This window comes from Nerophis lumbriciformis, linkage group LG29 (genome assembly GCF_033978685.3).
Source record: "Nerophis lumbriciformis linkage group LG29, RoL_Nlum_v2.1, whole genome shotgun sequence".
NCBI lineage: Eukaryota > Metazoa > Chordata > Actinopteri > Syngnathiformes > Syngnathidae > Nerophis > Nerophis lumbriciformis.
The window spans coordinates 15,315,190-15,334,046 of NC_084576.2; the positions used below are offsets into that span (position 1 = coordinate 15,315,190).

The 18,857-nt window shown below is 42.3% G+C and overlaps 1 protein-coding gene across 8 annotated transcripts in view; it reads left to right on the forward strand.

Moving 5' to 3' along the window:
- Nucleotides 1-17,740, forward strand: part of phf21ab (PHD finger protein 21Ab) — a 38,328-nt gene extending 20,588 nt beyond the window's left edge. For 2 of the 8 annotated variants that reach the window (XM_061924958.2, XM_061924961.2), the window contains 10 exons: nt 2,459-2,803; nt 2,879-2,989; nt 4,236-4,287; nt 8,887-8,966; nt 9,143-9,203; nt 13,902-14,008; nt 14,239-14,394; nt 14,571-14,646; nt 14,730-14,833; nt 14,907-17,740. In XM_061924958.2, the coding sequence (XP_061780942.1) occupies nt 2,459-2,803; nt 2,879-2,989; nt 4,236-4,287; nt 8,887-8,966; nt 9,143-9,203; nt 13,902-14,008; nt 14,239-14,394; nt 14,571-14,646; nt 14,730-14,833; nt 14,907-15,527 (1,713 nt within the window). In that variant the 3' untranslated portion in view covers nt 15,528-17,740. Of the gene's footprint in view, nt 1-2,458; nt 2,804-2,878; nt 2,990-4,235; nt 4,288-8,886; nt 8,967-9,142; nt 9,204-13,772; nt 13,796-13,901; nt 14,009-14,238; nt 14,395-14,570; nt 14,647-14,729; nt 14,834-14,906 lie in introns of all 8 variants that reach the window. The other 6 variants (XM_061924960.2, XM_061924962.2, XM_061924963.2 and 3 more) reach the window with 5 other exon arrangements.
- Nucleotides 17,741-18,857: the final 1,117 nt, after the last annotated feature.

An 18,857-nucleotide genomic window follows, 5' to 3' on the forward strand; every position in this document is an offset into this window, starting at 1 on the left:
ATATATATATATATATATATATATATATATGGTGAAGTTTGGAAGGGTCTCAGTCATAAAAATGTTAAAAATAAGTAATATGTTCTTTTTTTTTTCGACGCTTAAGGTCAAATTCAGGTCTATCTGTCGACATGGTTATTTTTTATAATGTTTTAAGCCCTATTTGTCAAAACTCCGATTTTTATTGCAAAAACATAAAATATGCAATATTTTCCCCAATAAAAAATTGTGAGTGGAATATTTGATGTGAAGTAATAATTGATTTTTATTTTTTAAACAATGATCGTTAAAATGTTTTTGAAATGTCCGCGAAAACAAGGAAATCAGTGTTTTTGAACATTAGTTTTGGCATCAAAATATCATTTTCCATGTTTTTTTTAACAAAATATGAAAAAATCTGATACAAACAAAGCTTGTTGAAATTTGAGGTACAACGCTGATCCTCTTGCCTAAACGCTGCACTGAATTGCAGGACAGGGAGACAATTAGGGGCGCCGAAATAAGGTCGCTCGTGAGCTTAGTTAGCATCATTGAGCTTGCTTACTTGTTGTCGCCTGTGTTCATTCTCCGAGCCTCGTTGACGGCTTTCTATTTTGCTGCTAATCGTATTTGGATGATTACCATCCGAACACTGTTAGTTCCGAACCAGTTGCAGTTCTAGAGCATTTATAAGTCGCAAGCGAGAAAGTATATTTTTGACGTGACTGATGCAAACGGAGATCATAGGAAGTATATTACCCGAGGGGGCGTGGCTACAGGATAAAGTCGCCAAATGGTAAGCCTTTTCTGGGTTGTTTGCATGCATGTTATAGATTTTTACATTACAATTTAAATTTGATTATAATGTTAATACATTTTTTACTAAAAAAACAAATTCTGTGGTAAATTACATGCAACATGTAAGTGTCAAAAAGACAGCCAAAAGAGGTTTGTAAATGACAATAAAAGATGAAATATATTGTAGAAATGCACCCAATTGCAGGAAATGTAGTCTTGATTTTAAAAATTTTCTTTCGGGGCTTACGTGGAGCACTTTAGTACCAATTTTCCTCAGTTTTCCTCAAAAGGTGCTCACATGTCTGTAAAAGGGTCCCACTCATAAAAGTGTTGAAAATAAGTCATACAGTACTTTTTTTTTTCCAACTCGTACGTCTCAAGCTCAACTTCAGATTAATCAGTCAATTTTAGGTTTTTATTTTTTTCATCTTTTTTTTTTGCTTTATGCCCTTTTTGTCAAAGAAAACTTAGTTTTTTATATGGTAAACACAAAATATGCAATATTTTCCCACAAAAATATTTTAAAGTGGAATTTTTTATGTGAAGTAATTGAAGCCTTTAAATTGGTCAATAAATTATAACATTGATTTGGATTCAATATTATTTTTTGAGCAATGACAGCTTTAAAGAAAAACACAGCTTACATGGCAGCTTTGGGTTTTTATAATCAAAATAGCTACTTTTTCTCGTTACGTTTAACCCGACTGTTCTTTTATTCCACTGTTTTATGTTTTTGTTTTTTCTTAGCGCCGAGCCGTTAAAAATTTAGCTGCGGCTCGCAAATGGTGCCCAAGCCACACTTGAGAAAACCTTGGTATAGAGCTACTTCTGCTCCACTACAAGCCAAGATGCTGTGTGTTATATTTGTCAAAAACAGTATGGCGTTGTGGCAACACAACAAACCTCGTTAAGTAGCCCATCTTAAACCAAAACACTAAATACGAAGCATTTGTGAGGTAGACTGAAGAAGAGAGAACATGTGCTGCTAGATCTAGCAAGACAGACTTCTGTGGTTGTGTGGTTTGGCGTTGCTGTCAAGCACTATCCAGGTACAGAGGGATGACAATGTGGCACTAAACACTTGTATTAGTTGTTCAAACTAAATATGGTTATTATGAAATAAGTAAGAAGTGAAGATGAAGTTCAGCTTAGAGTGAAATAAGTATAATCCCCCGTAGGCAAACATTTTTACGAGACAGTTGTATTTGCACACAGTATTGGATCATTATCGCTGATACCAGCCTGCATTCTATCCCGTATCAGATCAGAATCGGTGGCATTGCACATCACTAGCATTTTAAGTATGACAATTATCTTCCTCTGCATGCGCTTTAAAACGTTGATTGCGCTTCCCAGCTGTTGGTGTGAAAGTCCTGCGTGTTACACTTGCTGTAATGTTGTTAACAACCAACTCATCAGTGCAATTAATTTTGACTGAGCTGTTTGCTTCTCACCTTGATTACAACATTGGTTCTGTTGCTGCCTTGTTATTCAGTACACTTGTGAACAAGTGACCCTGTGGTCTAAGCGAGCTTTGCACCTTCTCACGCACTTTAAATCATTGTTTTAGCTAAATTAACCTGAGTTTTCAGATTTTCTGACAGGTAACACAGTGGCATTCCCCAGCAGTGATTGCTTGTGTTGCGTCGTCGCTGTTATCTGATTGGCTGTCGTCCATCAGCAGGTCAGGCCAAAGCCCGCCTTTCCTGCCAATGTCCCCATCGCCCCTGCTCCGCCGCCGCCCATGATGGCGGCCCCTCAGCTGCTCCAAAGGCCTGTCATGTTGGCCACCAAGTTGTCGCCTTCCATGTCGTCTGTGGCGCCCATTCACCAGGTCCGCATTGTTAACGGGCAGCCGTGCGTCAAAACCGGCACCACCCCTCTGACGGGCATCGTCATCACCACGCCGGTCACTACGACCGCCGCCTGCATCGCCAGCCCGGCCCAGGCACTAGACCCTGCCTCGGTCCCCACCCTGACCCCAAGCCAGCCGAGCCAGATCAGCAGCCTGGCCTCTGATTCCAAGGTGGGTAAAGCGGTGGGTTGATGGAGATGCTTCTCGCTGATGATTAGTGACAGTCTTGTCGTCTCCTTTCTGCAGACTGTTAAATCAGGGGGCGGTGCCGAGCACAAGATGGCAGTCCCCCTCCCCTCGTCTTCTACTCCTCCCTTGTCTCCGCCTACAAGACCCAGGAAGGAGGAGAGTCCAGAGGTAGGCGGGTGGGGTGGGGGCAAAGACATCTTATAAGTAGACGCAGCATTGGCTGTTGTGATGCGAGAAATTCGGCCGCCATCTTGAAGTGGTGATGAGGAGCCGGCGAGCAGCCTAAACTGACAGTTGACAGGTAGAAAACAAAGATGCCGGGCTGGTGTTCAGCGTTTTCCTGCTCAAATGAGCGCACTGTTGAAAATGGGAATCGGGGGATTACTTTTCACAAGTAAGATTTAACATTAACGTATTATTGGTTGTATTTTGTGAAAAGAATATTACCACAGAAGTTGAGAAGGAGCAAAGATCTTCAATAGTACTGAAATCGTAGCCGCCACTGATTATGATGCATTCTCATTTTAGGCAAAGTATATGACAATACTTTCTTAACAGTATAATTGTAACCAGGAATAAGTCTTCAAGTAACAATATTCAAATACTAACATTGTTGGGTAAAACAGAATTTGGTTTTATTCTGAATCCAGTGAAACAGATTGGTGGTTTTGGCTGATATAAAGACTTTCAGGTGTTTATATATGTTTATGTTTAAGTATTTGGCAGACGCTTTTATCCAAAGCGACATACATAAAAATACATATAAAACAATCACTGTAAACATTATCATTTAAGGGAAGAATATAATACAAAATATCAATACAAAGTGTCAAGACAAAATAAACTCTCTGCTGCTGCAGCAACAGAGATACAGTCTATAGGTCCCTAAGATATATACAGTGTAGATATCTAATGTATTCATACTGTGTTTATGTAGGATATACGCATGTTTATATAACCTAATCATATTGTATCTTGAATTTAAAAATAGCTGTCCGTTTTTATCCCCCTTCTCTGGGATTATATTCCCAGTTTTGATCTCGGACGTCTGGTCATTTATAGCATATAAGAATATTCTATTACAGTTAAGCAAACTATGAATAATAAATCACGCCAAAACATGTGTCCTTTATCATAGCTACACGTATGACAATAAAAACGTGTTAAAATCAGTGGTATTCAGTGAGGTAAGATTAATTAAATGCGCTGACAGTTCATTGCTCCTGCCAAATTAATTGCACTGAGTGGAGCGGATCACCACTCCAAGATGGCGGCCCCACGTCTCGTCAGAGCCAGTAGGCAGTAGCGGTCGATGCTGCGTCTACTTAAAAGATGTCTATGGGTGGGGGGCCTAAACATGGCTGTCTTGTATGCGATTGTAATGACCTCACTGATTGGTATTTTGTTCATGTAGAAACTGGCCTTCATGGTGTCCTTGGGCCTTGTAACGTACGACCACTTGGAAGGTAAGTGTCCAATTTAGCTCCTCCCCCAATGGTGCAATGGTGGAGGTTGCACATTCACTCTGTTTAATTGCTGGGTTGCACGTGACATCACATCCGGTTGCTGTTGCCTCGGACTCAAGGGCTTGGGTGGCAAACAAATGTATTTAAGTATATTAAGTATTTGTAGCAGGTAGTCCAACAAAAGCAGAGTAAAAAATAACGCATACATGCACTGTTCTCACCTACAGATTACAATCATAAAGGGGGAAATGTGAAAATAAACTGTAAAGGCTTGTTTATTGATATATTTAATTTTCTTCTTTTCCATATACTTACATACCAGCAGTTTTCTTTAGGAAACTTCAACTTGGATTTATTTTTTGTGTTGTTGTAGCTTGTATGCTGCAATGTTTAAGTATCAAGAAAACATCACAAAATAGTACAGGTGGGAATCTTTGCGCACCTCACGATTTGATTGCATTCCGATTTTTGGGGTGACTATTCGGTTCAGAATCAAATCTTGTAATATACAGTATTTGATATAAATTCCAATAAAACTTTTTCAAAACAGGTTACAAGTTGCAAAAGCTCCTTTTGGCTGCTGACATATGACTGATACCTATGGCCTAAAACGCGTATTTAATAAATGTTATTTACAATGATCACAGAATGTTAATCACTAATAAAAGTAAATACAGAAACTCCAACCCAATAGGATAGAAATTTGTAGGATAGAAATTTTAAAAAGGAAATATTTTTTTGTACTGCATTTGTAACTACTCAATTGAGAAGACATACACATGCAAAACTTATTAAATACAATACTAAAAAAAAAAACCCAAAAATGATTAAAAGAAACAGTTTTTTAAATAATAAAACATCCACAATAGTTGTTGAATGATTTTGTCCAAAAATTGATTCTTAAAAAAAAGCAAAAAAATATGTTTTTCAAATTCATTTTATCATTAAAAGAATAACATTTATTATCACATGAACATTTGAGAAAGTATAAAAAATTTATAACAGTCAGTACCGATATTGGTTCACAGGTGGAAATGGAAACAATAGAAAATAGCCTTTTGGCTTTTTGTGCCATCCATTTGCCTTTTTAAAGCATTACATGGATTCAATTCTTTAAGATGTCAATAAACTTCTCAATCAATCAATCAATCAATCAAAAAGGTACCTTGAATTGGTACCGTATTGGTTCAAATGTAAAAAGTTCTCATCCCGACTTGTATTTAATTTTTTTTAGCAAATGCAATAATGTACACAATTATTGGATAAATACTACCCCCCCCAAAAGTATATTTTTCAATGAATTCTTGAAAATTATTAATCTATTTAGAATCAGAACAAATAATCTCGACTTGAATGTGAATCGATTTTTCCCGAACACCCCTACTAAATGGTTTTACTAACAAATCTCTCATAGGCTGCATATTCCAAAGTAATGACACTATGTTATTGCTTGTTGTACAGTCGTCCTTCATTTATCGCAGTTAATTGGGACTAGACATCACAAGCAAAGGATTTCTGCGCAGTAGGATTATTATTAATACGTCAAATACTATCATAGTTGTAGCATAAAAATAACGGTTTACGACCTTTTAAATGTTTTTATACGTTAGAGCCCTCTAAACATGAATGAAACATGAACACCCATATGGTTTCCTTTGTACTTGTTTCACACAATATGTGACTGTGTTCTACTGTAGATTACAGTACTCAGTGTTAGCCCAAAGAATCCTCCAAGCGTCATTGCTATGGCCGTCACCTGGCCGCTAAAACACGGCCACGGTGTAGAAATACTTTTTCACATCCTAGGTAATTCCTCTAAGTTAGAACTGGGCTTTCATGTGGTGAAACCACAGGCGTGTGTAGTGCTGCAAAAACGTAGTCAACTTGACAGTCCCAGCTACGATAGCTGCAATGTTAGCATTCCGTGTTTGCGTTGTGTGTATTTGCGTTGTCAATCCACAACACTCAAGCCAAAGATTTTTTTATTGATGTCAAAGATGAAGTGGATGAAAAAAAGTACATTTCCTCTTTGGTCAAACAGTTGCTGATAGTCGTCGAAGTCAACCTGATGTGCTAGGGTACTTGAATTTTGTGTCAACAGGCAGAATTCAAACTGTAAAATCCGGCCCCGCACTCTCCGCACCTCGCTTGTAGACCTTCCCAGTCTTCTCCTCTCTGGAAGTGCACGAAATCGCGCTGAGAGCTAAATGTGCACATGCATAAGTTGTTGACAGTCTGAATTTGCATCGAAGGAACCCCTAGTTCGTATTTTGTTGCAGACTATCAGTAACACACGTCGCCACACTAAAGGATACACACAAAATATAGGAAAATGGAACATTGGATTACCTGTCAAGAAGGAAAACAGCCACTTGCGTGTCCAAAGTTAGTCCAAGACTAGCCCGCAATGCCCACCATCTTCAATAAGCTGGACCAATATTTTATTTGAGTTTTGGCTCTTCTTTGTTTTTTTAGCGAACAGTGTCTTTCTTTTCTTTCTCTGATTTCCTCTTGTTTTTTTAGCAGTATATGCTGTAAAGGCAAGCACAGGTTTTGTGATCTTTCCAGGTGGGTGTTCGGCAGCCATGCTTTTTAGCATTAAAGCTACCCCGTGCACGTGGTGCAAACTTGTATCGCGTCAGCCAAGGAGGAGGCTCCTTCGTTGGCTCTGCTCCTCCCTCCTTTGTCTAAATCCTGCGATCTGATCTGAAGGGGTTGACCGCCAGGAAGGCAAATCATTTTGTCTTCCGAGGTTTTATTTACTAAAATACTCTATTGTAAGGCACAGAAAGCAGGCAGACGTAAAAATTTTTTCAGAAATGATTACTGTTACAATATACTGTATGAAGCTAATATCCATCCATCAATTTTCTACCGCTTGTCCTTTTCGGGGTCGCTAATGATTTTTTTAAGTTAATCAATCAATCAAAGTTTATTTATATAGCCCTAAATCACAAGTGTCTTAAAGCGCTGCACAAGCCACAACGACATCCTCGGCTCAGATCCCACATCAGGGCAAGAAAAAACTCAACCCAATGGGATACAGTGAGAAACCTTGGAGGGTACCGCAGATGTGAGGGGGTCTATTTAAAGGCTAGTGTATACAAATGAGTTTTAAGATGGGACTTAGAGATGCTACCTCAGTAGAAGCATTTAACTGTTACCGGGAGGGCATTCCAGAGTACTGGAGCCCGAATAGAAAACGCTCTATAGCCCGCAGACTTTTTTTGGGCTCTGGGAATTACTAATAAGCCGTAGTTCTTTGAACGCAGATTTCTTGCCGGGACATAAGGTACAATACAATCAGCAAGATAGGATGGAGCTAGACCGTTAAGTATTTTATATGTAAGTAGTAAAACCTTAAAGTCACATCTTAAGTGCACATGAAGCCAGTGCAGGTGAGCCAGTATAGGCGTAATATGATCAAACTTTCTTGTTCTTGTCAAGTGTAGCAGCCGCATTTTGTACCAACTGGAATCTTTTAATGCTAGACATAGGGACGCCCGAAAATAACACGTTACAGTAATCGAGACGAGACGTAACGAACGCATGAATAATAAGTTAAAGAATATAACTTAGGTAGTACCCCAGCTTTAATTTCGTACCATTAAAGCAACTGCACACAACAAATTATAGATGACAGCAAAGTTTATTGTTTGACAACACAGATAAACAAAGATCATTGTCCATCGAATATATTACTCATGTAAAAATAAGTCCAGTTGTCCTTCATGGCCTTAATGCTTCAAAAGCCTGTTTGCAACCTTTTATGCCGAGAGGGCGCTAACTTTTGGCATGTAATGACGTAACTACCGGTATGCACGAACAAAACGCGCACATTAGCTTTGTGTGTTGTTATCTCATGACAGCGTTTTGGCTAGCTAACGTTAGTTATCATTGAATGAATAGCCTATCATAACAACAACATGACTGCAAACTTTTGTGTATGTGCACGCGCTTGACCCTGAACGCCAGACGAATTCCTTGGGCCGACAAACAATTTTTTTTCAATGTAATTAGTAATTGTGAAATATATTAACATTTAAGAAATATATATATATATATATATATATATATATATATATATATATATATATATATATATATATATATATATATATATATATTCATTCGTTCATTTAAACTACTAATTGTAACCTAAGCTGTTCTGGTTATATTTTCTGGTTCAAAAATGTTTACTTTGAGTAAGCCTCTTTAATTCATGGACCCGACCAGAAGTAAGGAAATGACGTACTTTTTGAACTTCTTTTGTTTGCGAGTTTATAAGGAAATGTGGTGGACCAAGATAGTTTAAAAAGTCCACTTCTGTGTTGTTTAATCTTTTTCAAATTCAATTGATCTATTCCATCACTTTCAGATATTTTTTGATGATATCTGGCTTGTACATTCGCCTCTTTACCTTTTTTATAGTACTTTTGACAGCTATGCACACTGTGCTAAATGAACTGTAAGCCATTGAGCTATTTGACCCCAAGTTAAAAAAAAACGAAATTGCCTCCAGGACATGTGGTTGCAACCCTGCAATACTCCTTGGCACCTTTTGTTTGATGTCCTACAACACATTCAATTTGTTTGCAGAGATTCAAAGCAAAAGGCAAGAGAGGAAAAGGAGAACGACGGCTAACCCGGTCTACAGCGGCGCCGTGTTTGAGCCTGAGGTGAATAGAAATGCATGTGAATACAGGAAATAAGGAGGAGCCAATGTTAATGTGCTCACTGCTTGAAGTTTTTAGGTTCTTCTTTCTTGATTTAATGACCGCATTGTTAATAAGACGACTTGTGCTTAGCGACGTCTGCTTTTTAAATGCATCATCTTTATTTACTGTTTTTCCAGAGGAAAAAGAGTGCTGTGAGTTACCTGAACAGCCCTCTGCACCAAGGGACCCGAAAGAGAGGTCTGTATATTGTAGTAGTGACGCGGGCAATCTCCACGGCAACAAATTGTGTGACGGACATATTGATCCTCCAGCTGGCCATAGCAGCAAAACTGTCGAGTCCTGACTAACGACTCCAGACTAACTATGAGTCAGAGTTCGTGTGTCCAGACTAGGGATATAATGATCATTAGTATTAAGTATTAAAGGGGAACTGCGATATAATTCCCGACGGTTACTATTGCAGTTTTAAATAAAAAATATTGTAAAACTATAATTGATAACCGCACTTTGATAAACTCATTAAACGGTGATACTGCTCATCTCCTGAGGAAGAAAGCTGGCGCACTAATTGCTAAATAGCTTAAATGCTAGCATGAATACAAGACACATTAATGTATTTCCCCATTAGAACACTCAAATACCAATAATATGGCTCTTAAGAAGCCAGAACAATATTTAATGTTTATTCTGTCAAATAAAGTATATTGTATATTTATTTTTTATTTTTTTTAATGGTTGGTTTAAGGATTTGTACTTTTTGAGCACATTCAACAACATCCTGACACGTATGACATTTTCAAATCGTTACATCCCTAGTCAGACTAACTTGTCCAGTCCTGACTAACTAATGACTTATGCCTCCAGTCCAGTGTCTCTACATGTCGCTATTAACTTGCTACCTGTCCTTGTTGCCGTTACGTTTGACTCACTTTCACCACTAAACTAGTTTGATGTGTAATTGGTGCACGAAGCATCGGAGCCGTCCCAGCAGAGTCGCTTACTACCGCATGAACGACTCAATCCGCTCTAATGGCTCCTCTATCAGTGCTGCGGGTCACCTCGCTTTTGTATTCCGCCGACCTCGACCAAACGAACCAATCAGTGATGTACTTTGCCCACTCAGGGGGACCTCCACAGCAGTGATGTCATGTTTAACAATGAATATATGTACGTTTTGGGACACCTACAGGAGGATGGAGTCTTCTCCGTCGCACTTTTTGTCCATTTGCGAAAAACACACAGGTGTCTATAATTTTATTGTGATGGAGTCACTAATGTAGGGTACATAATTTAGGTATGGATACCGAATTTCGTCCTTTTGTATTTACCAAACAAATTATGTCGGCACCAACGAGGACCGATTCACGTAAATTCAAACAGTACCATATTTCGATATCTTTTGTTGCACGTGACTTCACGTTCGGTTGCAGACTTGGCCTCGGCTCAAGCCCTATGTGGGCACACAGGCCTATTGATTTGTCCATGCCAACAAAGTATCAACACAGTAAGCATGCCTGATTATAGAAAGCGCTCAAAAATAAGGCTTTACTTTTCAAAAGGCGCTAGCTCAATGCTAATTTACATCGGATATGCCATATACATGCTACTATTAGTGATATTACATGGTGATTTCAACACTTCCAAATTTGGTAATGAAAACTACATCTAAGATGCACGTTACAAACAGCTGGTGTGTAATGAATACAACACTTGCAGTATCAACACTTTGTAGGACTTAACAAAAGACCATACGTCAACTTGATGGCAAAGACTACTTACGGAATACGGCAACACAGTGAGCTCAAACTAAAATGATGGCATACCGTAATTTCCGGGCTATAGAGCGCACCTAAACTATAAGCCGCACCCTTCTAATATTATTTTATTTTTTCTATAAGCCGCATGTGTTCACATGGAAACATGAAATATTTACACAGGTGCTTGTGTTCATCCAAAAATGTAACAAAAGACTGTCTGTAACACAGCAAAAAGTAGCCTACAAGGCCGCAGTTATTGTCCTCCTTTAGCGGTAGGGCTTGTTGATATGGCTGAAAACTGAATCACGAAATAGGTGTGTTGTATCCTCCTTTTATAACTGTCCTCTGATTATAACAGAAAATAAATGTCAACACAAGCATGGAAAACACTCAATTTAAACAACATTGTAAAATCACATTGAACACTTAACAATAACTTCTTAAAAGGAAGATGCAAAAAAAAAGAATACGTAAGAGACGCTAAATAAAGTGTAACAAAATTGTGCAAAGTGTAAAAATGTAAACAGAGAAACTTAAAGGGGAACATTATCACAATTTCAGAAGGGTTAAAACCATTAAAAATCAGTTCCCAGTGGCTTATTTTATTTTTCGAAGTTTTTTTCAAAATTTTACCCATCACGCAATATCCCTAAAAAAAGCTTCAAAGTGCCTGATTTTAACCATCGTTATATACACCCGTCCATTTTCCTGTGACGTCACATAGTGATGCCAACACAAACAAACATGGCGCATAGAACAGCAAGCTATAGCGACATTAGCTCGGATTCAGACTCGGATTTCAGCGGCTTAAGCGATTCAACAGATTACGCATGTATTGAAACGGATGGTTGTAGTGTGGAGGCAGGTAGCGAAAACGAAATTGAAGAAGAAACTGAAGCTATGGAGCCATATCGGTTTGAACCGTATGCAAGCGAAACCGACGAAAACGACACGACAGTCAGCGACACGGGAGAAAGCGAGGACGAATTTGGCGATCGCCTTCTAACCAACGATTGGTATGTGTTTGTTTGGCATTAAAGGAAACTAACAACTATGAACTAGGTTTACAGCATATGAAATACATTTGGCAACAACATGCACTTTGAGAGTGCAGACAGCCCAATTTTCATCAATTAATATATTCTGTAGACATACCCTCATCCGCTATCTTTTCCTGAAAGCTGATCTGTCCAGTTTTGGAGTTGTCAGCAGGCCAGGGAAGCTAGGGTCGATATTCTTCTCTTGATCATCTTCGGTGGCATAAGGGACGGTGTGAGCCAAGACATCCAGGGGGTTTAGCTCGCTCGTCTGCGGGAACAAACTGCCGCCATTGCTTGCCGTGCTACCGAGGTCTTTTGTCCCTGAATTGCTCACACACTCCGGCAGATTCAATGGGGGTCTGGCGGCAGATTTCTTTGACTTTATCGTTGGAAATGCATCTGCTTTGAGTGTCGCAGGATATCCACACATTCTTGACATCTCTGTCGTAGCATAGCTTTCGTCGGTAAAGTGTGCGGAACAAACGTCCAATTTCTTGCCACTTTCGCATCTTTGGGCCACTGGTGCAACTTGAATCCGTCCCTGTTCGTGTTGTTACACCCTCCGACAACACACCGACAAGGCATGATGTCTCCAAGGTACGGAAAACAGTCGAAAAAACGGAACATAACAGAGCTGATTTGACTCGGTGTTTGTAATGTGTTTGAGAAAATGGCGGATTGCTTCCCGATGTGACGTCATCGCTCCGAGAGCGAATAATAGAAAGGCGTTTAATTCGCCAAAATTCACCCATTTAGAGTTCGGAAATCGTGTTAAAAAAATATATGGTCCGTTTTCTGCAACATCAAGGTATATATTGACGCTTACATAGGTCTGGTGATAATGTTCCCCTTTAAGAACAACTATTTTCTGCTGTGTTAGTGCCACAAAGTTACAGCTGTGCTCTAAAGGTTGACCGTGGCTAAGGGGGTGTTATATTAGCGGCCTTGGTGGGGAAAATCGCCTTGCGTCATTTACAGACCACATTGGTCTGACCACGGTCCATTTTAAAAAATGCGAAAAACTGCCATACTGTCGAGGTGATTTTTCTTGTTAAGTCCACAATTTCTTCGCTCTGCGCGACACTCATTTTTAAATTCCCTTCTCACTCCATGCAAAAAATCAACCCTGAGACAACAAGATGGCGCAAACAAACTTGATAGTTGATACTGTTACCTGATCAGTGATAACTTCCTGCGTTGCTCGGTTACCAGAGAGCAAGTGTTTCTGTTAATGCAACCAACTTTGCTTTGCAACTTCCGGTCTCTCACGACATAAAAGAAAAACAATTCTAGAATGTTTTATCGAACTAATTTTTTCTCTATCGATTACGTGTCTATCGCGATATGTATTGATATCTTTTTATCGCCCAGCCATATCCATGGCCCATTAATAGTGGTGGATTTCTGTTTCATGTGGCAGGTTTTTTGTTTTTCAATGGCCTGGTCAAACTTATTTTGTGAGTAGTGTGCATTGTGTCGCTTTTTCTCTATAATGAGGGTGAGTCCATAACGCACCAAATGGCTGACTGATTTAAAGTGAACAATTTAAATGACCCGAAGAGGCTAAATCTATTGGCGGCATGTGAAGCTCATAAAAAAGTAAAAATGAATATATTAGCTGCAGCTTTGTAAAAAGGGTGAAGGGGGGAAAGGTAGTGGCTTACTAGCCGGAAGTTACGGTGCTTGCAAATCAGACTCAGCAGTGTAAGGAAACAATCATTATCAGCTCAGTGTTAAATAACCGTTCAAGTGGGAAAGGTATCCATCCCCAAGTGTACGTACTCCCATGAGACCGTTCATACCGTACTGAACTCCGGCTCGTGTGGAGCAACAAGTCACGGGTTTGATTCCCACCACTGATGCTAACAAATAGGCACGTTGATCGCGACGCAAGCGTCCTGTCCGGCGCGCGCCTCAGCTAGCATGATGGCGGCGTGCGCACTAACACTGTCTGTGCTTCTGACTTCCTCTCCCTCCCTCCCCCACCCCCGCCCCCCGCCTCACGCTAGCCAACGACGACTCCCTTTCCAAGGTATGTCACGCAGACTGTTGTTGTTCTTCCCCCCTCTCCATCTTTTTTTCTTTTTTTTTCTTTTCTTTGTTTTTCCGTCTTTTGTCGTCTGTCTCATTTCACCCAGGTCGCCCACCCAAATACGGCGGCGTCCCGGAGCTGGGCTGCCTCACCCCGACCTCCCCCTCCAGCCCCGTACACCCCCTCCCTCTGCCCAGCCCCAGCTCTGGGGATGTAAGTAACGACGGGGGGGCGGGGGCACAGAAAAGGCCATTGGCTCTGTAGTCTGTCAATCATCCACCCACATGTCATCAGTCTTACAAAGTGAACAGCCTCACGGCCCGATTAGCGCACATTACCACGAGACTCCCCCTCCTCCCCCAGTCCCCCACCCCCCACCCAACTAAAGCCGGTCCGCTGCCTTGGTGGGCGGGGCGACTGATTGGTCCAATTCTTCCTCGCAGGGAGACATCCATGAGGACTTCTGCACTGTGTGCAGACGCAGTGGCCAGTTGCTCATGTGCGACACGTGTTCTCGTGTCTTTCACCTGGACTGCCTGGACCCGCCCCTGAAAAGCATTCCTAAAGGCATGTGGATCTGTCCAAAATGCCAAGACCAGGTAACGGCCCGCTTTAGGACTGTTCAATCCTTTGTAAGCCTCCACACTGCACACTTGTGTTCCATTCATTGTATCACGCATCCACCCGCTCCACGCGCTCTTGCACCGCCGCTCGCCGGCATCCTCTGTTGTCGTGACGTGTCCCGCGCCTGACGAGTCCCAGCTTCTCTTTGCAGATTCTCAAGAAAGAAGAAGCCATTCCCTGGCCCGGAACGCTGGCCATCGTTCACTCCTACATCGCCTACAAAGAAGGTGAGTCTGCGTGCCGGGGCGGAGGGAGAGCGGGCGGGTGGGCGGGCTTGCCTTAGCTCATCGCCGACTTTCCGTTTGTGCAGCAAAAGAAGAAGAAAAGCAGAAGCTCATCAAGTGGAGCGCAGAGCTGCGACTGGAGCGCGAGCAATTGGAGCAGCGAGTCAAGCAGCTCAGCAACTCCATCACGGTAATGACAGCAAACACACGGTCGAAGGGCAGAAACTCAAACTGTCTCACGCTTTCGTGTCCTTCCTTGTCAGAAATGCATGGAGACGAAGAACAGCATCCTGGCTCGCCAGAAGGACATGCAGCTGTCTCTGGACAAAGTCAAACATCTGGTCCGCCTCATCCAGGCCTTCAACTTCAAACAGACTGTGCCCGACGGCAGCGACGTCAGAGTCCAGGATGCTGCGGCGCCGCCGCCCGAAGCCAAGGTTGAGGGCGGCGGCAAGAGTGAAAGCAGCGCGGCCGAAGAGCAGAAGACGATGGCGGGGAGCGTGACGACCGCAGGAGATGCAGACCGTCAGGGCGCTGTTGCGCACGCCACAGAGGACATATCCGCTGGAGGTGCGGGGGGAGGAGCTAAGACAGAGACAGGCTTACAGGCTGAAAGTGGGGCCAAGGTGGGGACCGAAACGTCTCCACAAGCTGACGTCGTCCCTCGTTCTGAGGCGCCGACGCCCGCAGACGCTGTCACCACCAACGGTACGGCCGCGCTGCCGTGCCCCGCTGCCGACGCCACTGCCAACTCTGAAAACAAGACGGCTGCCGTCAGCCCTCCGGAGGCGGCAGCGCAGGACAAACAGGACATTAGCGACAGCAACAACAGCAAAACCTCAGAACCCTCCCTGCATTCTGTGCCAGCGCTCGGCGGCGAGTAACGTTACTCGCCGCCATTTTCCAACTCGGAGTTCGATTTAAGAAGAAAAAAAAAAAGAGTTGCCAATCCGTGTAAATGTCGTTTGTTTGCGTCGTATTGTCGGACTGTGTCGATGGTAGATAGCGGCCTTGTCACATGACGACCGCCGTGGTGGCCAGTTAGCGATAGACATCGTCATAGGAACGCTCAAAGGGAGACCGAATCCATCACACCAGTGTGTGCCTGTCCCAGTGGTCCGGGGGGGTAGGATGGGGTCACACTTTGCTCGTCCCAAACCACCAAATTTTTTGGCGAGCTCCTACACTGAAGACTGTTGCCTAGCAACTAAAAGCAGTAGGCAACCCCCAACCCTGTCCTCTTTAACTCCAAGGTTTAAGTTCTTCAAACAAAGAAGTCACAGTCGTAGGACAAATTCATGTCACAGCAGGGGGCGTGTCACCAGTGCCATCATCAGAATATTAATATAAATCAAACATGGTGGAACTTCCCTACTAACCACGGTCATAGCTCCGCCTCCAGCAACGCCCCCTTCACCCACAGTGGACGGTAGACGCCACCAAGTGTCCTGCTGTCGATTGACTTCTTTGTTTGAAGCATCTTAACCACGAGGGAGGGGTAATGCCCTTGCCCCACCGGGTCCAGACTGTAGCCCCGCCCACTAAGGCAGGCGTGGAGGAGACGGCGGAGCCAGAGCGGCGTTGTGTTGTTGTGAGTCTTCATTTTGTGTGTCTGTGTGAGCACTAAATGTGACGTGCTTTGTTTTTTCTAGGACAACATATTCAGGTCTTCCTGGTGTTGGGAATAAGTGCTTTGTGTTCCTGTCCACCGCCGTTGTCAACTGCCAAAAGCGTCCAAACACGCCAGGGGGCGGAGCCAAGCTTCCATGAGTGGTAACAAAACAAAACAAAAAAAAAGCACAAGTTAGCGGAGGATTTTCTTTTGTATGTATGTTCTTTGATGTGACATGACTCCTCCCACTTTTGGGGGCAGCACAAGCCTCCAGCCCAGTAGGTGGCGCCGCTCACTTCCTGCTCCTTCATCCATGGTGCCTCTTTTTTTCCCCCATTTTATATTATTTTGTTTTTATGTCTTGCGGGTCCAAAACAAAGCCGCCAGCAGCTGGAGGCGGAGCATTTGTACCCGTTAATGAGGACTGGGTGGCGTTCCGAGTTCATTCATATCACATGACTCCTGTCAGCCAATTAGCATATCCAGCCTTTTGCTTGCCATGTGGTCACCCTCCCTCGCCCTTGTAGGTACCTTGAGTGCCTTCTACCTGTCTTGTTGACTTGCACTGTGACTTGTAGGCCCTGTCCCCTCCACATTAACCCCGCCCATCTTCCACGTCATTGGCCAGTCAGTGTTTAGCAGCTGCCTTAAATGTATTTTTATTTGACCTGAACATCTTGTACGCGGTCGTCATGACAATGACGAGGCGGCCTCTGGTTTTGCGATGCACTTTTTCATTTAAGCAGTATTAAAAACAACAACCCCCCCACCCCCCGGGGGAATCCACTCCAGTCACCAAGTCACCTAGCAACGAGTCATGGCATGCCTTCTTATGCAAATTTTATACACAAGTTCGTTATGCATTCTTTTTATTTTTTTTACTTTTAAACATCACTTTTGGTTTTAAGTGGGCGGAGCCAGCGTGTTTGAATGCGGATGAGCTGACATCTTAGTGGGCGGAGTTTAAAAAAAGGGTACATTTTATCCAAAGAACATGTGGGAGGATCATTGGAGGGAATTCCTGTGAATCCGTTCGGAAGCATCCAGTCATGATCGTGGCCTTCTAGTGTTGTCCTTACTTACATCAAGTTGTGCCCCCCCCCCCATTCCCATCCCCATCCCCATTTTATATCTTCCATGTGCTCAGACGCATTGTAGCGCTCCGGATAAAGAACAACGTGTACATTGGGGAATCTTTGTATAATTGTTTGTATTTTTTCATAATGATTTTTGGAAAGGAATGTGTTTATTTTTTGGACTTGTGTTCCACGCGTGTCTTCTGTTCGGCCATGTCGGTGGGATTCCTATACCTCTGTATTGAGCCTCCCCTTCCTCTTATTCTTCTTCTCGTGATGATGACGATGATGCAGTGTTTCACTAAATACTGTTGCTAGGTAATGGATGGCACCAGCCGCCACTAGGAGCATTTGATCAATTTCTATTTATTTATTTTATCAGTTTGCTAATAAATCCTCAAAAGCATCACTCTCCTCATAGTTGAGATATGTTGCTGCAACACCACTTCGGACCACAAGGTGTTGACGAGTTATAGTCAATTAAGAATTAATGGACAAGAGGTAGAAAATGGATGGGTTTCGAACCCTCGTAGACAAGGGCGCCGCTAGGGATTTTGGGCCCCATGAAAAGAATCTTTACAGGGCCCCCAACACAGTGTCATTATTTTTTCTGTATTAAAATTTCATCATCATTAGGGGCCTCTCTGGGCCCCCCTCCATCATGGGCCCCTAGAATCCGTCTCCTTTACACCCCCCCCCCCCCCTTTCGGCGCCCCTGCTCGTAGACGTGAGTCCTCGGGATGTAACGATATGAACCTTTCATATCATGGTTATTGTCACAAAAACTATCACGGTTTTGTTGAATGTGCTCACACAACACTCATATGCGCTTATAACCAAGTTTTATTTAGAAAATGTAATCCAATAAAACAGCCACACATTTTCTTGACAGAGTAAATAAGATATATATATATATATATATATATATATGTATATATATATATAACAATGTTTTGGCTACTTAGGAGCCAAATATTTTTATGTAATATCCATCCATTTTCTACAGCTTGTCCCGATTGCTTAAATATGTTTAAAATTGTAAAAGTGTTGAGGGCTTTTCAACGATAAAGTAAAAAAAACAAAAAACGTGTTAGATGTGTCACGTCCGGTTTGTGACGTCATGCAAAATCACTTTGTTGTCATTTTGCATCGAGTAACCGTTGAACTTTCTGAGTGCACAGCTTGTAGGTTCAATGTGCACAATTTATTATGTTAGTTGCTCACACAGTAATGTGTTTATACAAGTTTAGATGGGGGAGGCGGGGGGTGTCGTCTTTTATTGTAGAAAAACGTTGATGTCGCTTGTTTTCATATTAGCATTTAAGCTAGCCTGCTTCTCCAGTAAATGAACAGTGTCACCGGCCCTTGACGTCATCAAAGTGTAACCAATCACGGGTTTACGTAAAGCGGTAATACTAACCTTGTGCACTTTCACCGCCCTTTAACATCATACCGTTACCGTAACATGGCTATTTGGGTGAGTGTCAATGGACAAAACTTTCCACAAGGGGGTGTCGGAGCACTTT